The sequence below is a fragment of the Dysidea avara genome, chromosome 9 (assembly GCF_963678975.1).
Source record: "Dysidea avara chromosome 9, odDysAvar1.4, whole genome shotgun sequence".
NCBI classification, from domain to species: Eukaryota; Metazoa; Porifera; class Demospongiae; order Dictyoceratida; family Dysideidae; genus Dysidea; species Dysidea avara.
The window spans coordinates 33,546,393-33,565,783 of NC_089280.1; the positions used below are offsets into that span (position 1 = coordinate 33,546,393).

The 19,391-nt window shown below is 38.4% G+C and overlaps 1 protein-coding gene across 1 annotated transcript in view; it reads left to right on the forward strand.

Annotated features, from left to right (window-relative positions):
• Positions 1–19,391, forward strand: part of LOC136267689 (adhesion G-protein coupled receptor V1-like) — a 107,090-nt gene that overhangs the window by 33,003 nt on the left and 54,696 nt on the right. Inside the window, exons 5-6 of the mRNA XM_066062837.1 lie at positions 15,326–15,511; positions 18,561–18,746. Of these exons, the coding sequence (XP_065918909.1) occupies positions 15,326–15,511; positions 18,561–18,746 (372 nt within the window). The remainder of the gene's footprint in view (positions 1–15,325; positions 15,512–18,560; positions 18,747–19,391) is intronic.

Sequence of the window (19,391 nt, forward strand, 5' to 3'; positions counted from 1 at the left end):
CCCACATTTCTGTTACATTTACTCTCACACTTCACCATCTCTAGGGATTCCATATAATATGTGACCCAGTATGACAAAACCGGGCTTATCACCTATTTAAAAGTATCGAGACATGCCGGTTTTAAGTATTTAGTGTGCTGTAGCTCGCCAATGGTTGAAGCTATGTGTACCAAATTTTCACACGTTTTACACCAATTCCTTATCTTCCAGAGCATCCACTGTGCAAGTAGCCAACAACTAAGTTTCCCACCATTTTAGACAGTTTTCAAACCGAGGTTGACTGTACCAGGCAAGCTGCAAATTGGGTGGGAGGTGGGGGCCCTCGAAGGCGGGCAAGATGGTGTTCAAAATTTGAAAAGGAAGGCCAAGGGATGAATTAGGCCAAGTTTTGAGCCATTGAGGTCTCAAAACTGGCTAAAATGAAAGGAAATTCACAGCAGAGGTACCTATTCAACACCACAGAGCTGTACAGCCACATACAGTCATTCCCAGGCTGACCAGAGCTCCATTAAGGCCCCACACCACACGTACAGATCGCCACTGGGCTTGGGAAAAGCAGCCAGCAAAACCAGACCACTCAAGTCTAGCTGATTTTAAATGTAGAATTAGATAGTTTATTCATGTAGCTGTGTGTCCTGGGTGAAAAATCGAATCTGCTGACATGGGCGATAAGACTGGTTTTCTCAGACTGGGTCACATATTACAACTGTGTCACGTGAGATCATATGATCCACCCAATAATACAAAGTTATAAACTGGCTGCTGTGGCTGTTCTATAAGTGGCTGGCACTACTTCTGGATGTCTTTCATGGCTGAAATAGGTAAGTTAGCTGTTCTGGAGTATCTGGCTATAAATCTGTAGTTGTATGTGACCCAGTCTGACAAAACCGGGCTTATCGCCTATTTAAAAGTATCGAGAAATCTCATTTTAAAGTATTTAGTGTGTTGTAGCTCGCCAATGGTTGAAGCTATGTGTACCAAATTTTCACACGTTTTACACCAATTCCTTACCTTCCAGAGCATCCACTGTGCACTTAGCCAACAACTAAGTTTCCTGCCATTTTAGATAGTTTTTAAACCGAGGTTGACTGTACCAGGCGAGCTGAAAATTGGGTGGGAGGCGGGGGGCCCTGGAAGGCGGGCAAAATGGTGTTCAAAAATTGGAAAGGAAGGCCAAGGGATGAATTAGGCCAAGTTTTGAGCCATTGAGGTCTCAAAATTGGCTAAAATGAAAGTCAATTCACAGTAGAGGTACTTATTCAACACCACAGAGCTGTACACCCACATACAGTCATTCCCAGGCTGACCAGAGCTCCATTAAGGCCCCACACCACACGTACGGATCGCCACTGGGCTTGGGTAAAGCAGCCAGCAAAACCAGACCACTCAAGTCTAGCTGATTTTAAATGTAGAATTAGATAGTTTATTCATGTAGCTGTGCGTCCTGGGTGAAAAATCGAATCTGATGACATGGGCGATAAGACCGGTTTTCTCAAACTGGGTCACATATATTATGGTAGCCCATGAATGCATTTACTGATAGTTAGGTCGAGGGTTAGTTAAAGTACTGGTCATTATCAAAGTCATTACACACTATGAAATTTTCATAGATTTTTTTTCATGGTTACTGTGTTGACCTTGAAATCCATGAAAATTATATACCATGAAAATTTCTGTGCATACAGTATATTTCAGTTTAAAGCTTGGATTTGAATTGGGAGCCCTGGTCTGAGTGCAATTGCTCGGGGATGAAAATTCTTATATGTGACTGGATTTTGGAAAAACGATCCAAATCGCACATTAGAAGTTTCGAGATAAACGGTTTTAAAGAATTGAAGCCAGCATAACTCTCCAAGGATAGCAAGCACGCGTATGAAATTTACACAAAAGATGCATCAATCTGTTACCTTTCAAGCCACTTCCAGTACTTGTAGCTGCTTGTACAGTTCCCTGCCAAATAAGATAGAAATTCTGAGCAGTTGGACGAGCGAAGTAGTATCACGAGTGCTCACAAAGGGGTGGAGGCTGGGGGGTGGCGGGGAGGGCAAAAGATGGGCCTCAAAATGGAGGCAGACCACGATTGGAGTCCAGACACGAGATTACAGGGCTGTGCTGGCTCCTTAGTGGCTGATATGTAGCAAAATCTACAGAGAACACGTCTGCCCAACATTATAAGGCTGTCCACCAGTAAACCACCGATTCTTGCCAAGCCAGGTCCTTCACAAGGCCTGAAACCGCCATTTGGGCACTCCACACCACCCAGAAAAGACGTCTATTAAAACCAGCCTCGTGTAGTTTGAGTAGTGCTGAGGGTCATAACTTGTAGTACGATAGTGTAACTATCCACTGGTGGTGTTAGTTTGATTTTGCCTGATGTGCGATTTGGTTCGGTTCTGTAAAATCTGGTCACATATAAATTATTTCTGGAGCATCACGTGAGATCACGTGACCTACCAAGAATCCTGGAGCAGTGGAAAGAAGTCTGGTCAGTGTGTGGTGGCTGGCACTGGTCATGGAGTGATTCCAAAGTATGTTTTTGTGTGTTTGGCTCCTTTACAGCTAGATGAGTGTTATATAATAATAATATGTGACTGGATTTTGGAAAAACGATCCAAATCGCACATTAGAAGTTTTGAGATAAACGGTTTTAAAGAATTGAAGCCAGCATAACTCTCCAAGGATAGCAAGCACGCGTATGAAATTTACACAAAAGATGCATCAATCTGTTACCTTTCAAGCCACTTCCAGTACTTGTAGCTGCTTGTACAGTTTCCCACCAAATAAGATAGAAAATCTGAGCAGTTGGACGAGCGAAGTAGTATCACGAGTGCTCACAAAGGGGTGGAGGCTGGGGGGTGGCGGGGAGGGCAAAAGATGGGCCTCAAAATGGAGGCAGACCACGATTGGAGTCCAGACACGAGATTACAGGGCTGTGCTGGCTCCTTAGTGGCTGATATGTAGCAAAATCTACAGAGAACACGTCTGCCCAACATTATAAGGCTGTCCACCAGTAAACCACCGATTCTTGCCAAGCCAGGTCCTTCACAAGGCCTGAAACCGCCATTTGGGCACTCCACACCACCCAGAAAAGACGCCTATTAAAACCAGCCTCGTGTAGTTTGAGTAGTGCTAAGGGTCATAACTTGTAGTACGATAGTGTAACTATCCACTGGTGGTGTTAGTTTGATTTTGCCTGATGTGCGATTTGGTTCGATTCTGTAAAATCTGGTCACATATATAGACTTCTTCTACCAATTTTTCTGCGACAGTAGTTTCTTCCTGGTTGGTGATGGCAAATTCCTTCATCCAGCAAGTAAACTAACTTCTAAGCTTGTGGGAATTATGCTCAAAACTTTCATGTACCAAATTTCTCCAAATAAGTTATCTTATGTTTTTATTATTCCCAAAATGTACTGATTATTCTCAAAATTATTTCCATCTTTTATTAATTTCTCTTCACTTTTGTAATTAAATTGCACAGCAAGACTTGTAACAGTAAAAATCGCTAAATCTAGTTCTATTAATTTGTCAGAAAAGCTGTTTTTATTAGCAAGATGCGTAATAATTAGTATTGGGAGTAATGAACTATTCTGTGCCGATCGTTCTATTAAAGTAAGTAACTGCTATATTAGAGTAAGTGACCACTCTATTAAAGTAGCTCAATCTTGATTTATTTTCATGCCAATTGTGCGCTAAAACTGCATCAAAATGCTGGAATAATGCTCATTCTTTTACCCAATCATTATTCCCAAAATTATTCAGACATAATTCCTGTATCCCTACTAGTAATCTCCAACCACCATGACATATGAATATCCTGTGTTACTTTCTGGTATAGTGGCCCCAGTATGTCTACAACCATTATTTGGGTGGGGTACCCAGTAGAGATTGTCCCTAGAAAGGCACAATCTTCAGGTGCAATTTCAACCTGCCAGTAGCCACTTTTTTAGTTGTAGACCATACATCCAGGGTATCATAATGGATAGGCATCTCTTGTTGTTACACTGTTTACTTCTATTCAGAAACGAATTGTACCGTCTTTCTTTTACAATCAAACTAATAGAATATGCCCAGGAACTATTAGATGGTGTAATTACATTCCTTTGAGAATGTCCTGCAGGAGTTGGTGAACCGTATCTTGTTGAGGTAGTGGTACTCTCTGTGTTGGCTGGCGAATTGGTGGTGAGATTCCTGTGTTAATATGATGTTGTAACATGTTTGTTCTTCCTAATTAGCAGCTAGTAATAGGATAAACCGCTAAAGAATGTTTTTTGCATCTGTGATATCATCGGGCAGGTGTTCAGCTAGTTCTATATAATGTACATTTTCAGAGCCTACTCAGCCATTTACAGTGGTGTGCTGTTTCACTAAGATTTTCAGCAATGGCAATTCTGCCTTCTTTGTGTAAAGCTACAGGGGATAAATTTGTGTTAACCACTCTAAGGGGCACCAGTGGTCACTAAGGCTCTAGCCACACACACTGACTGCAGGTATGATTTATCACCTTCCACCAACCACATACCCTTCACAAGTTGGAGTTTGGCCACAAGGAGCACTCAGATGGAGGTGTTTCAGTATCCTTGCCATTATACAAATTGGGAAACATTACTTGAAGGTGAGACTAGTCTTATTGCACATGCACTAGCGTTTCAGCACGTTTTTGAATATGGATCATACCCACATTACAGATAACATGAGTTAACCATGCTATGATGAAGTTTACCCCTTTAAGCCTTTAGTATATGTTGTAATTAGTCTTTAAACAACTCAATAGCATTGTAAATTCCCCGCAATTCACAGAACTTCAACTTTTCCGTGATATCTTTAGGACGTGTCCATTTATTGTAACAAATGTAGCTGCAATGTTACCTGCTGCCTAGCCACAATCGAATCTTTCAGGCATGTATATAAAATAAATCCAGTGGTTTCACTCGTATTGGCATGGGTGGTTAATCACTTAACAGGTTGTTAGCCTGTAATAGAAGTGTTACAGAATAGTTGTAACACGGGGACTCGTGGTCTGCCTGATATGTCCACCCTCAGCCCATGGGCTTCAGGTGTACATATCAGGCAGATCACTCGTTCCCATGTTACAACTATAAAATGTGATTCAAGAAAATCTAAGCCAAATGGTTGTTATTTGGTTGGCAATAATGAAATCATGATTAAATGTCTTACCTGCAATTGATACATCAGGACACACAATAGTGTGTCATGCAACCAAGGGCAGCTATGCAGATGTGTGACAGACAAGTGTTTATTTTACAAGAACCAAGAAAAAGCTGTTTTACACATTTGTAGCTCAATAATTCCTCAACAGAAATTACCCAGCTTTGCTGTAGAAATTCCCAAGGGGTAGAGCACCTCCTATTCCAAATTTGAGTTGAATCCACCCAGCCATCTCTGAGATATGTGCATTCAAGTTCATCTTATTTTCTTTGCATTTTTCTTGTTAATCTTCTTTTTGCACACTTCAAAACAAATTACAATAATTCATACATGCTTTACTCGATTTACATCAAATATAGAGGGTAGTAAGAGCATAATGCAGCACTTTTACAGCCCAATTTTCATACAGATCGAACTAAGAACAACTTAAATATGCACAATTTTGAAAATTGCAATAGTGATTTGTTGTCATGCCTACCGGGTAATCTGTTTGATTAAATAACTTGAAAATTGGTCTGTACATGAAGTTACTATCGTAGTGCAAACCTTTTGTGGTTTGAAAGTACTGAGAGTATTAGCTAAGGAGATATAAAGCAAAACCAAATGTGTGAAAAAAATGCAATCGAGATACTGTAATAGAACAGTCACTGAGAAGTAAAAAACGTGTACAAAAATGTTGGAAAAAATTTTCTATACAGCTTTCAAGCCAGGGGACCTCCACTCCTATATACTCAAGCCCTTTACCACTCTGACACTGTTGTCAGTTGTTCACCTCACTTAATTTCTACCTTATACATGAAAGTTCTGGTTTAGTACACTAGAATGATAACTCATGGATTAATCAGTGGAAATTCTGGAACACTTGTACTGAAGTGCTCAGAAAAAAAAATGTGTGCTCTATTAAAGCACTACAAAAATTACAAAAATAGCCTATATCAAGTGTGTCAAGCTGCCAAGTATAGCCAATGTACCTCTTTGGGGCCAGTGTGATTTACCTCTTTGTCATCAGCCTATGGTTAAGAACAGTTTTATTGATCGTATTCCCCCTACCTACAACAAACTTTGATACATCACTTTACTCTGCACATCAGCAATGTTTTCCTTTCACCTCAACTCGTCCAAACCAATTTGCATACCTTCAGGATTTTCGACACTATCAACTAATTTCTTCAGTTACCGAGAGCGTCTTGCCAGAGATGAATGTAGTACCATCTCCTCAGCCATTCAGGAACAACACATCCACTAAAATAATGATTTCATTCAATCATCAAACTGTGCTTCCAGTGGCTACCTCCTCCCTGACCACCCTGTATCTGCTTCTCCCCTCCATACCCATTGTCCCACTTTCCACTTGACTTATTATAGCTTAATGTTGTTATGTAATATTTCTGTAGTTATATTATCAATTACTGACTTGAAAAAAAGTACAGCCAGTGCGGGCAACGACATACTCATTTTATGGAACCAGAAAATGCTGTTTTTGCGTATCCATAGCTCCATAGTTCTTGAACCTCGGCTTGAAGGGTATAATTAACCATTTCTACTGTGGAAGCTTTCTCAGGGTAGAGCATCTCCCATTCCTAATCTGAGTTGAAACTTCCCAGCTATCATAGAGATGTATACGTGCTTTCAAGATTCATTTCTTTCAGTTCTTTGTAAATAGTAAATACATAATTATAGCCACACAGTCTTTAACGTTTACTGTAGTAAAGAGAAAAAAAAATGGAAGTATCAAGGCCAATGGCTTTGGAACTTACAAATACAAAGTGAAGCGATATTTGGTCAAAACAGCCAAGCTGTGAATAATGTGTGACCTGAAAACGCCTTGGTGAAAAAAATGAAATCAAAGGTGTGGCCAACAAATAGCTGAAATAATTAATGCTAATAAATTTTAATAATGGCTGTGTGCATTGTTAAAATTTATGAGCATTAACATCATTTCAGCCATTTCATGGCTACCACCTTTGATTTCACAACCTTTTCTACCCAGGTTTTTAAGGCCGCACCTTTTTTCATAGCTTGGCTGTTTTTGAGCAGATTAAATGTAGCAGACCCTTCACAGTAAACTCAAGTGGATCAATTTGACCTCCATGGGTAAATTTAAACTACAAAAAAATTGGTTAAAATAACTATCTAAAGGTAGTTTTTTTACTGGGTAGGCATTTGACTAAATCAGTCAAAATAACTAGGAGAAGTCACTATAACTGTTCACTTAGGATGTTGAATTAATATATTTTGGTAATTTCAGTGTATATTGTCAAGTCCACTATGGTTAAGTTTAGATAACCAGCTTCTAGTACTACCAGCTACATGGTTACATTTTCATTGGTACACTGTTCATTGTAACATTTGTGGTTTAGCTAACTTTACATCCCACAATCAAAGTGAACATGGAGAACATAAGTTTTGTATATATACAATTTGAAAATTCTATAAGATCAGGTATGTTTAAATGCAGTATGTAACAATTATCATGAATACATGTTAACTGACTTATTAATTAAATATAATTTATTGCAATGCAATAAATTGAAGTTAACATGCCTTCATGTGGGCGTAGAATGGATACAGTGCAAATCTATGTACCATACCATAGTAAATGAAGCCAGCATCCTTTAGTGATAAACTAGCCTTTCGAGTAAAGTAATTAAATTCAGCAACACAGAATCCTTGAGCTGACTGTAAGGTCCATTAGAGAGGCATTGTATATTAGTAGTCCTAGCACCACAAACTGAAATCAACACTTGTTTCAGGTAAAAGTTGAACCAATCTTGTAGGATGCATGAAACGTAATGATGTCATAATGATTCATTGTAATAAACTGGTTTGACGGGTTTAAGATCACGAGATCATGCCATAGTGCGTGGCGTGTTGGCGGACAGAAAAACTTTTTTCCCTCCCTCCCACCCAAAACCATGCATTTAGTATATGTACCAGTGCATATGTTGTATGTGCTTTGTACAGTTGTCCACATAATATATATATACATAAAAAATAATAATAAAATAAAAATTGAACCTTTGTATGTATATCTTAGTTACATTGTTTGCTTGGTTGTTGTGCATCCAATTACTGATATTGAGCTTAGATACACATATATAGTTAAACGGCTACTGAGGACCAAGGGCAGGTGAATGAAGTGCTAATTATCTGTGCATCGCCAAAACTAAACCAATTATGCTAAATTTAACTTATATCTAATCAAAAACAGCCAAGCTGTAAAAAAGGTGCGGCCCCCAAAAAGGCCATGGTGAAAAAAGATGTGAAATCCAAGGTGGCGGCCAAGAAATGGCTGTGATGGTAGGTTAACGGTAAAAATTTTAATAGCGACAATTCAGGTGAATTTGATGCTAAGACCAAGTGGCACAAAATTCACCTGAATTGTCGTTATTAAAATTTTTACCATTAACCTACCATCACAGCCATTTTTTGGCCGCCACCTTGGATTTCACATCTTTTTTCACCATGGCCTTTTTGGGGGCCGCACCTTTTTTTACAGCTTGGCTGTTTTTGATTACATATCACTTCTTTTTGTATTTGTATACTGCAAAGCAGGCCTATGGCTGGCTTAGGGGCTTTTTTAACCCATGTGTTTTTTTATTTACCACAGGAAGAAGAAAAGAACTTATAGAAGATTTTTAATACTTCAATTTTATTAGTAATTATACAAATTATATACAAATATTTATTACATGCCCATTATTCCACACAGGATATTTTTTAGCAGCTGATCTCTCTACTGGGTGACTTAAAATATAGCTGAACTATATACAGGATGGTTTCTTTGTAGCTGAACTCTCTACAAGATACATTCTTCTAAGCTGATTTCTCTACAGGGTGATTTGTTTCTAGCTGAACTCTCTACAGGTGATTTGTTTGCAGCTAAACTTTCTACATCCATGGTGGTTTCTTTGTAGCTGAACTCTCTACATAATGGTTTCTTTGTAGCTGAACTCTCTACAAGGTGACTTCTTCTAGCTGAACCCTCTACAGGGTGATTTGTTTGTAGCTGAACTCTCCACATGATGGTTTCTTTGTAGCTGAACTCTCTACAAGGTGACCTCTTCTAGCTGGTCTCTCTACAGGGTGATTTGTTTCTAGCTGAACTCTCTATATACAGGTGATTTGTTTGCAGCTAAACTCTCTACATGGTGCTTTCTTTGTAGCTGAACTCTCTACATGATGGTTTCTTTGTAGCTGAACTCTACAAAGTGACTTCTTCTAGCTGAACTCTCTACAGGTGATTTGTTTGCAGCTAAACTCTCTACATCCATGGTGGTTTCTTGTAGCTGAACTCTCTACAAGGTAACTTCTTCTAGCTGAACTCTCTACAGGGTGATTTCTTTGTAGCTGAACTCTCCACCCGATGGTTTCTTTGTAGCTGAACTCTCTACATGGTGCTTTCTTTGTAGCTGAACTCTCTACATGATGGTTTCTTTGTAGCTGAACTCACTATAAGGTGACCTCTTCTAGCTGATTTCTCTACAGGGTGATTTGTTTCTAGCTGAACTCTCTACAGGTTATTTGTTTGCAGCTAAACTCTCTACATGGTGCTTTCTTTGTAGCTGAACTCTCTACATGATGGTTTCTTTGTAGCTGAACTCTCTACAAGGTAACTTCTTCTAGCTGATCCCTGTACCGGGCGATTTGTTTGTTGTTGAATTCTCTACACGGTAATTTGTTTGAGGCTGAACTCTCTACATGGCAGTTTCTTTGTAGCTGAACTCTCTACAAGGTGACTTTTTCTAGCTGAACTCTATACAGAGTAATTTGTTTGTAGCTGAACTCTCTACATGATGGTTTCTTTGTAGCTGAACTCTCTATAAGGTGACCTCTTCTATAGCTGAACCCTTTACATGGTGTCTAGTTTCTAGCTGATCTCTCTATAGGGTGATTTGTTTGCAGCTGAAATCTCTACAGGGTGATTTGCTTGTAGCTGAACTCCTTACATTGTGTCTAGTTTCTAGCTGATCTCTCTACAGGGTGATTTGTTTGTAGCTGAACTCTCTATAAGGTGATTTGTTTGCAGCTGAACTCTCTACATGGTGGTTTCTTTGTTGCTGAACTCTCTACAGGGTGTTTTGCTTGTAGCTACTCTCTACAGGGTGATTTGTTTCTAGCTTATCTCTCTACAGGTTGATTTGTGTGTAACTGATCTCTCTACAAGCTGATTTGTTTGTAGCTGAATTCCCTGCAAAGTGTTTTGTTTGTAGCTGACCTCTCCTCAGGGTGATTTGTTTCTAGCTGATCTCTCTACAGGGTGATTTTTTTGTAGCTGACCTCTCTTCAGGGTGATTTGTTTCTAGCTGATATCTCTACAGGGTGATTTTTTGTAGCTGACCTCTCTTCAGGGTGATTTGTTTCTAGCTGATCGCTCTACAGGTTGGTTTGTTTGTAGCTGATCTCTCTACAGGGTGATTTGTTTGTAGCTGATCTCTCTACAAGTTGAATTGTGTGTAGCTGATCTCTCTGCAGGTTGATTTGTTTGTAGCCGATCTCTCTACAGGTAATCTGTTTGTAGCTGAACTCTCTATAAGGTGATTTGTTTGTAGCTGATCTCTCTGCAGGTTGATTTGTTTTAGCTGAACTCTCTACAGGGTGATTGCTTGTAGCTGAACTCCTTACATTGTGTCTAGTTTCTAGCTGATGTCTCTACATGTTGATTTTTTGTAGCTGAACTCTCTTCAAGGTGATTTGTTTTTAGCTGATCTCTCTACAGGTAGATTTGTGTTGATTTGTTCATTGCTGATCGCTCTAAAGGTTGATTTGTTGCAGCTGAGCACCCTGCAAACTGTTTTGTTTGTAGCTGATCACTCTAAAGGGTAATTTGTTTGTAGCTGAACTCTCTCCACAGTGACTTGTGTGTAGCTGAATTCTGTGTAACTGAATTCTCTAGAGAGTGACTTAATTGTAGCTGAATTCTCTACACAGTGCATGACTTGTTTATAGCTGAACTTTCTTCAGTGTGACTTGTAATGTTCTGATCTCTATAGTGATATATTTGCTTAACTCTCCACATGGTGACTGTCTTCTTGCTGAACTGTCTATAAGATTAACTGTTTGCAGCTGAACTCCCTACAGAATAACTTGTGATGTAATAAAATTCTATAATGGAGTAAATAAATTAGCCGAATGCTCTATTAGGGTGACTGTTCTATTAGAGTATCTCGATCTCGCATTTGCTACACGGAGTTGGCTTTCGAATCATAACTCAGTGGTTTGTAATCCGATTCTTCTGTACTACTGCAAGGACTTTCTATGAAGATTATTCCAGCTATACACCGATTTTCAGCTCATTGCTCTAAGCGGTTTGCCTAGTAGGCGTGAAAACTAATACTTTTTTATTCATAAAATCGATTGCGTAATTGTGACACAGGTTGGGTTTTGTGTCATATCTCCGTGGTCTTTATCTCGATTCCTTTCAAACTACCAAAAGGCACTCCTACGATGGTTACTCCATCTACATAGCAATTTTCAACTCATTCCATGAAGCGGTTTACCCTGTAGGCGTGACAGCAAATCGATCTTGTTTTACGCGAATAATCGGTCATAACTCCTGAACCATTTATCGGATTTGTACCAAATTTGATGCTAGCATTCACCTTTGGACTCTCGTTCTGTGTGCCAAATTTCAAGGCGATCGGAGTACGCGTTTGCTGGTTATAGCAATTTTTGCAAGTGTGCGAAAAGACGAAGAAGAAGAAGAAAAAAAAACGAAACTTTGGCAGCTCGTATCTCGGAAATGGCTGGAGCGATTTCTTTCAAATTGGGAATGTAGACTCCTTTGGCTGGCGGGCAACTGTGTAGCAAATTTGGTTCCAATCAGATAAGTGATCACCGAGATACAAAGGTGTGAAAATGACGTTTTCGTTCTTCCTGTCAATATACTCACGGTGTGGCGCGCCGGCTTCTTGGGCCGCACGACACACTATCGTGTGTCTTGATCTGTATGAATGCTATTTGTGTTTTGTTGTGCCATTATGTATATTTATGGCAATGGTGCAATGTTATGTGGTAGATATTTGCATAAGTGTTTGTTTGTTTGGTGTTGTTGCATACGCTTTATGGCTTTGTGGAAAATGTTACTGTGGTTAGAACTAGGAAAAACTAGGCAATAGAGCTAGGTGTGGTGGAAGGGTGGTGTGTATAGCTAGAAAAATATTATATAGTCGTGTCTATTTTGTATACACACATACTAAATACATGGTAAGTGGTGATTGCACCCCGGGGGTGTGCACTGCACGAATATGCCGAGTGCACACTGCCCCGGGGTGTTTCCACACCAATCAGCATGTTAATGTAAACAAACAGACAAGCAAAGAAACAAATATTTTGTGACGAGAGTTAATTTTACAACGGATTGTTAAAATGGCTATGATGGTAAGGTTATTTCAAACACTTAGCTAGAGGCAGAGGCGTAGCCAAGAGGGGGCATTTGCCCCCCCATCACCGTAGTGGTTTTTTTTAAACCTCCGTCACAAGTTTACCAATATTAAACTGACACGCAAATTACTATAAATTATGTGCGCTACTACGCCGTACCACCAGGGGTTGCCAGTGAAAGCGCACACACGACATCAACTCGCTCGTGAATCCACCGAACGAAAATATTAGAGACACACTTCTATATTTAGCCTAGATTACTCACGTGATAGAGCATTTCTAATCTAAAGAGTGACCCGCTCAAAGGACCTTGCCGCGGCAGGAGTCACAACTCACAAGTGACAAAGGAAACCAGATGACGCTAAGAACCTACTGCCTATGAGGTCATAAAGTGTTAAATGTACCAAGTTTATTTTCCCGAGTCGATCACACTAGATCTTTGTACGGCAGTGCTGCCAGTGTAGTCGGCCTATTCCAAGAGGACGGTTTTTCAGAACCCCCTGGCTACGGGCCTGGATCAGTCACAAGCTTACAAGTTCTGCTAGCAAGAAAGACCGGTGGGATTTCATGCAATACTTGGCATTTGAATTTCGCCGAGTGAAGTGAGTGAACATGTCATCCTTTCAGCAGTGTGCTAGGACTGCAACACAAGCTGTGGCAAACGTAAAGTAACTTGTATTAGCACTCAAATATTAACAAATGAATATAGCTCTACTGGACTGGATGAATGTGTTGGAGTACAGTTGTGGCACGTGCGATGATGCTCGACGAATGAATCATTGATAAAAGATAAGCAATCAATACTAAAGTAGTTACGTAGCTAGTTGTGTGAGCTGTAATACAACACCGTATGTTGGCTAGCCCACCATTGGGTCATTAGCCCTTTTTGCAATCATGAATTATTTTGAGCGTTTCGTGGGGGCATGCCTGCCCCTCCATCACCTTCTGGCTAGCTACGCCCTTGGCTAGAGGTTGAAAAGAGCATGGGACATCTGAGTAATATGACTATATCTTACAAAATTAAAATAAACAAGGTCATTTGTTTGATTTGCAGGTAAAAATTTGGGTCATTTATGCCTGCTTGAATTTGCAGTGTTGTACTTTAATTGGGATGCCATCAACACCCACTAATCCATGCAATTTAAGTGGTTTCAGTTTGCTAGCTTCAGGTTTCACTTTGTTCCACACTTCATCTTTATGTAGACATACTCCTGCTCCTATATCACACTGGTTTGCCAAACACTTCACATGATTAATGGAAAAATTGACATGTTGTTGATTGGTAATGTTTGCATTATGTGCCATCTACAGTCTGTTGCTCAGTGACAGGTCTTGGTATATGTTTAGCATCACAACCTCTAGTCCAACTTGACCACATACACATCATACCAGAGATACCACTGGCTTGGCTTTTCTTGAATGTGTGGTTTGGATTGTTTTTAACTCCTTTTCCAATTGGGTTAGTAGTTTCTGCAGTGCTTCCAGCATGCCTGACTACATCTGCATAGCAATACCTGTACAGTCTCTTTCTCTTTGTTCTTGGTCAGTTGTCTCCTGTATACTGGAAGGATTAGTTAAAGGTCTCACCGGGTAGGATTCCATGGGAGAGAATTCCTCCTGCAATTTAGGAAATGCCTTGTTAGAAAACTGTGATAAAGCATCCTCATAATCTGCCCAGCTTTCTTTATCCAATTCTCCAATTCAACTTTGTAAAGCTGTTGCTTGCTACCTGGCTTGAAACATTCATGTTTATCTGATGAGTATGATCATTGTACCATGTGATCTACATTGTTACATGACACATGATCTATGCTAATTAGCCAGACCTTCCACCAGTTTCTTTTCATGATCCATCCGTTTAACTTTGCCACATCCTCGAAGTGGCTGATCCACTCACAGTGTACTGTGTTCTCTATTGTTACAATGTGACATCTCTCCATAAAAATGTCATGCACAATAGGGCACTGGTGGTTTCTACTCTGGTACCATTATCCATGACTTTCCACAGTACTGCACCTTGAGGACCTGAGATTCAAAATGATAGGGAACGATGACTTGTATGACTACTCCCACAACTCTATCCTGCCAGCTACACCAGTGTAAACAAAGTACTCACCACCATCAACATCCAACAAAGAATCATTCCTACAAAAGAGCAAGACCTATACTGTGTGTATTATTCACAAGTCCTTGTGTTAATAGTTCACTATGTACTATAAAACTGAATATAATCTAATGTGTTACACAAGTTTTGATGAAGTCTCATATCTCAAGAATGCTATAAGCAATTTTACTATGTGGACTACTGAAGGCGGAGGGAATCTCTATAGCAAAAGTTGTCTTGGTTAATTTTGTAAAGAAAACATGGAACTACAAATGCATGAAAAATAGTGTTTCTTTCTTCCTGTCATTATACTCATGGTGTGGTATGCCAGCTTCTTGGGCCGCACAACACATTACTATTTGTCTTGATTGTTCAGCCTTAATAACACTTCAAAAAGCTTTTGAAAGTTTTAAAAATGCCTAGAAGGCTGCATTTGGCATGCATTCTATTATAAAGTTTGGAATTTTCTGACCGTTGCCTATATTGTGGTTCATGATGCTCTTTGGTAGTTATACTCATTTCTTAGACTCATTTCTTCCTATAGTGTAGGTATAATCTATGTTGTTTCTGGTTCAATATTACTTGATGGGAAAACAAACCAAAATGCTCATAATCACTACTGTTAAGCACTAACGTACTACTGATACATTACATGTATTTCTTTATTAGTTTCTTGTAATATTCTCACTAATCCTACTAATGGAATGATCAATTGTTCACTGGGAGATGATAAAGTTCCTACTGATGGAGACACTTGTAATTACACATGTAACACTGGTTATTTGTTAAGTGGTGATGTCATGAGTACCTGTGGGAGTGATGGGAGGTGGACTGGTTCTAAACTCAAATGTATAGGTAATGTAATTAAAATTTTGTATTATGTGATAATTGCTGTTGCTTGTTTCACTAATTTAAGTGCATGGATCTTTAAACTGATGTTAACTTGTTTACTTCTTAATCCAGCCCTACACTTTGACCACACACGCACACACACGCACACACACACACACACACACACACACACACACACACACACACACACACACACACACACACACACACACACACACACACACACAATGCTTATAAAAAGCCATTCTTGAGATTTATGCAACCAAAGTTTCATTTTTTTCTTCATTTTTTCTTCTTTACAAGGGACCTACATTGTTCTCCATTACTATAAAATGTGAATGCATAATTTTGTAACCTCAAAGTTTGGCAAACATAAAAATAAAAGTGAACTCACATTTGAAGTTTGGTTTAAATCCAATGCAATAAATGTTCACGCCATTTTGTCATAACTACAGGGTGAATTGCAACTTGAGAAAATTAGTCTACACATTAGACTTCCATCATAGCAGTTGTTTTTGGTGGCTTAAAGAAAATGGAGTGACAATTATTGTAAAATAATGAAATCAAAATAGTCTAATAGAATAGTCATGATCACCCATGAGCAATAAAGTGTATGTCAGAAACAAAAAAGTTGCACTGAACACCTCCATACTTTATTTAACTCTCATATGTGACCCGCTGAGTAAAAACCTGACTTGTTTGCAATTTCCTTGAGCTTCATTAATGAAATTTTGTTGTCTAGAATGAAAAACAGATAGGCTGTTCGAGTTTTAGCCTTATCTAGTAAGAAATTTCAGAGTTATAATGATAGACAACAAGCAGAGCAAAACAATTGATTTGTACAGTGCCTATTACAGAAAAAATTACAGATGCTCATTTAATTGATCATAAGTCTCGAATGCAATGGACTTCGGAGTTGGAACTTGTGTCATTCTATTCACCATGAACTGGGGTATTCATCAAGGTATAGTATTTAGCCTAAATACACCCATGCTATCAAACAAGAAGGCTGTTCAAGCTTAGAAATGGTGACAATCAAGTTACATTTTACCCCAATGTAAACAAACAAAGATAACTCGTGTTTGCATTATAGTACAGAAACGAAATAAAAATATTTTTACTCCTCATGAAGAGGCAAATGTTAGATACTGTATTTCAATTTGTGTCTTCCTTCACTGTTTACTAAAGCTATATATATATATATAATTATTTACGTAGCATGCGTTTTTTACCCAATGTATTTCAATGGCATTTATCTCAAAAAACAGAATTATGTAAACAAGTTGGGTTTTTGCTCAGATGATCACACATTCTTAATAATAGGGTCACTGCTGCTAGTTATTTGTTTCCTTTAATTTTGTTATTAGTTATGGTTACATTGTGTTAAAAATGAACGGGAATGAATAATTGCAAATCTTCTTTTAAGCAAATAGAGATGGATAATTTCAACAACTGTGCTGTTTTAGTAATACAACTGTTTGTGCTTGTTTATTTTTATCATGAAATGTGACCAAATTTTAGAAAAACATCAATATCCACATATTTTTAAAAATTCATTTTATTCGTTCTTTGTTGTCTATAGGGATAGAGGAATGGATAAGTTTCAGCTTAAGGTGGTACTGAACCGATTAAGTCCAGTCGCACAACACCATCTGTTTCAACCCACATGCTTAGCAAGCTATTTTAGGGTGGTTCAAAAACTTTGCTAGTGTACAACTTAATCTACGTCTAAAATGCTGTTGTGATAGCCGTAGTTTAGCATACAAAGTTTTGTGAAATAACACGGGTTTGTTTTATGCCTATATAATTATTAGTTTCAAGCCAATTTTTTTACATAATTTGACTAATCAACAACCTAACGCTAAGCCACTTTAGTACCAACCATTTCTCATCTTACAGAGCTTTCCTTTTTACTGATAACAGCATGGAAAGTAGTCTGTGGACTGCAACCTTGGCCAACAACACCATCAAGCCTGAATCTTGAAAATTCGAAGCATACTATTGTAAAGCAACACTTACCAGATGGCTATACCAAATTTTTATGATCTGTGGTGCCTAATTTTGAAGTAATTTAGCAAGAAAGGAGACTGTGTGGATAGTCAGGGAGCACTCTGTATAATAGTAATCATGCATGGCAGCTGGTGCTGTTCACCAGTGAATTAATCAGAGTTGTGACAAGCTGATAGTTTTAAAATGTGAATAACCTTAGTTGTATCAAGAACAATAGCTGGGCAGTCTGACAAAGTTTGTTCTGTTAGTCCACTGACACACTTTGCTGTGCTCTGTGGATTTCAACATTTGTTCATGCATTACCACAAGCATTCTGTCCAATTAACTTTGTATGGTTTTCCTTAATCAGTTCAGTGTCACCTTAGCAGTGTGAGAACTGCAGCATGAGACAGCTGGACAAGCTAATCAATTGATATGTACAGAAACCATCGAGAAAATAATCTACAGGCATTTACATAAACCATCATAACTTACTGATACAACAGCATGTGGAGTTGAATTTTAACCCATTGTGTTTGCTATAAATTTGTAAATCCACCAAGGTATAGTAGTTTCGCACAGTATGCTTCTGTGTTCAAGAAGGGAGGCAAATTCACTGAAGAAAGATCATCAGATTATGTCATCAATGCAACATAAACATGTGTCTGCAACTTAGAAACCCTTGTGTATACAGAGACGAAACAAGGATTTTTGAACTCCTTATAAACAGGCAAACACGATGTTGCCCAGGGTATATCCATTAGAATGTCAGTTTACTTACCAGTGATTCAGAAGTGAAATTTACTGTTAGTAAAGACCTTTTATTAGACTTGTAGTACCTATCTCAAGTGGAACAATCTTTATCAAGGCCAATATCTCTGTCACTGGGAAGATCAAAGTATGTAAAAATTATGTGATAACTTAAGTGCTCCTTAAACTTCACTAATTTTAAGGAAGTATGTCTCAATATTTTTCAGTGGAAAAAAGCATAAACCTAAATGTTCATGATCACTACTATTAAGCACTAGTGTACTTTTGATACATTACATGTATTCTGTATTAGGTACTTGTAATGTTCTCACTAATCCTACTAACGGAAAAGTCAGTTGTTCACTGAGAGAAGATAAAGTTCCTACTGATGGAGACACTTGTAATTACACATGTAACACTGATTATGTGTTAAGAGGTGATGTCATGAGGACCTGTGGGAGTGATGGGAGGTGGACTGGTTCTAAACCCAAGTGTATAGGTAATGTAATTAAAATTTTGTATTATCTGAGTGCATGTAATAATTGCCGTCACTTGTTTCGTGCATGAATCCGTAATTTCAACTTGTTTGCGTTTTAATAAATCAGCAATGGATATGCATGACTCTTCAACCCTGCAGTTTGACCAGACAAAAAATGTTATAAAATTGCTTTAGCCATTCTTGAGATCTATTCAACCAAAAAGTTTCATTTTCGGGTAGAGGCCTAGATTGTTCTCCTTCTTTTCACACACTGATGCAATTGCTATAAAATACAAACACATAAATAACTTAGCCACCTCAAAATTTGACTGACATAAAGGGTGAATAAAATTGAACTCACATTTCAAGTTCACAATCCAATAAATGTTCACACCATTTTATCATAACTACAGAGTGAATTGCTTATACAGTAACTTGAGAAGATAATTTTATACATTAGAGATTTTCTTTCATAGCAGTGACTTTTGGTAGCACATAGAAAATTGAGTGACAATTGTAAAATAGTGGAATTGAAATGGTCTATAGAACAGTCATGGCTTGCTTGACTCTTGTTTCTTTACTTTTTCAGCGACCTCTATTCCCATGTTTTAATTTTATAAATTATTTTTACACTAGTTTGTTTACTTTTTATAAATCCATTTATTG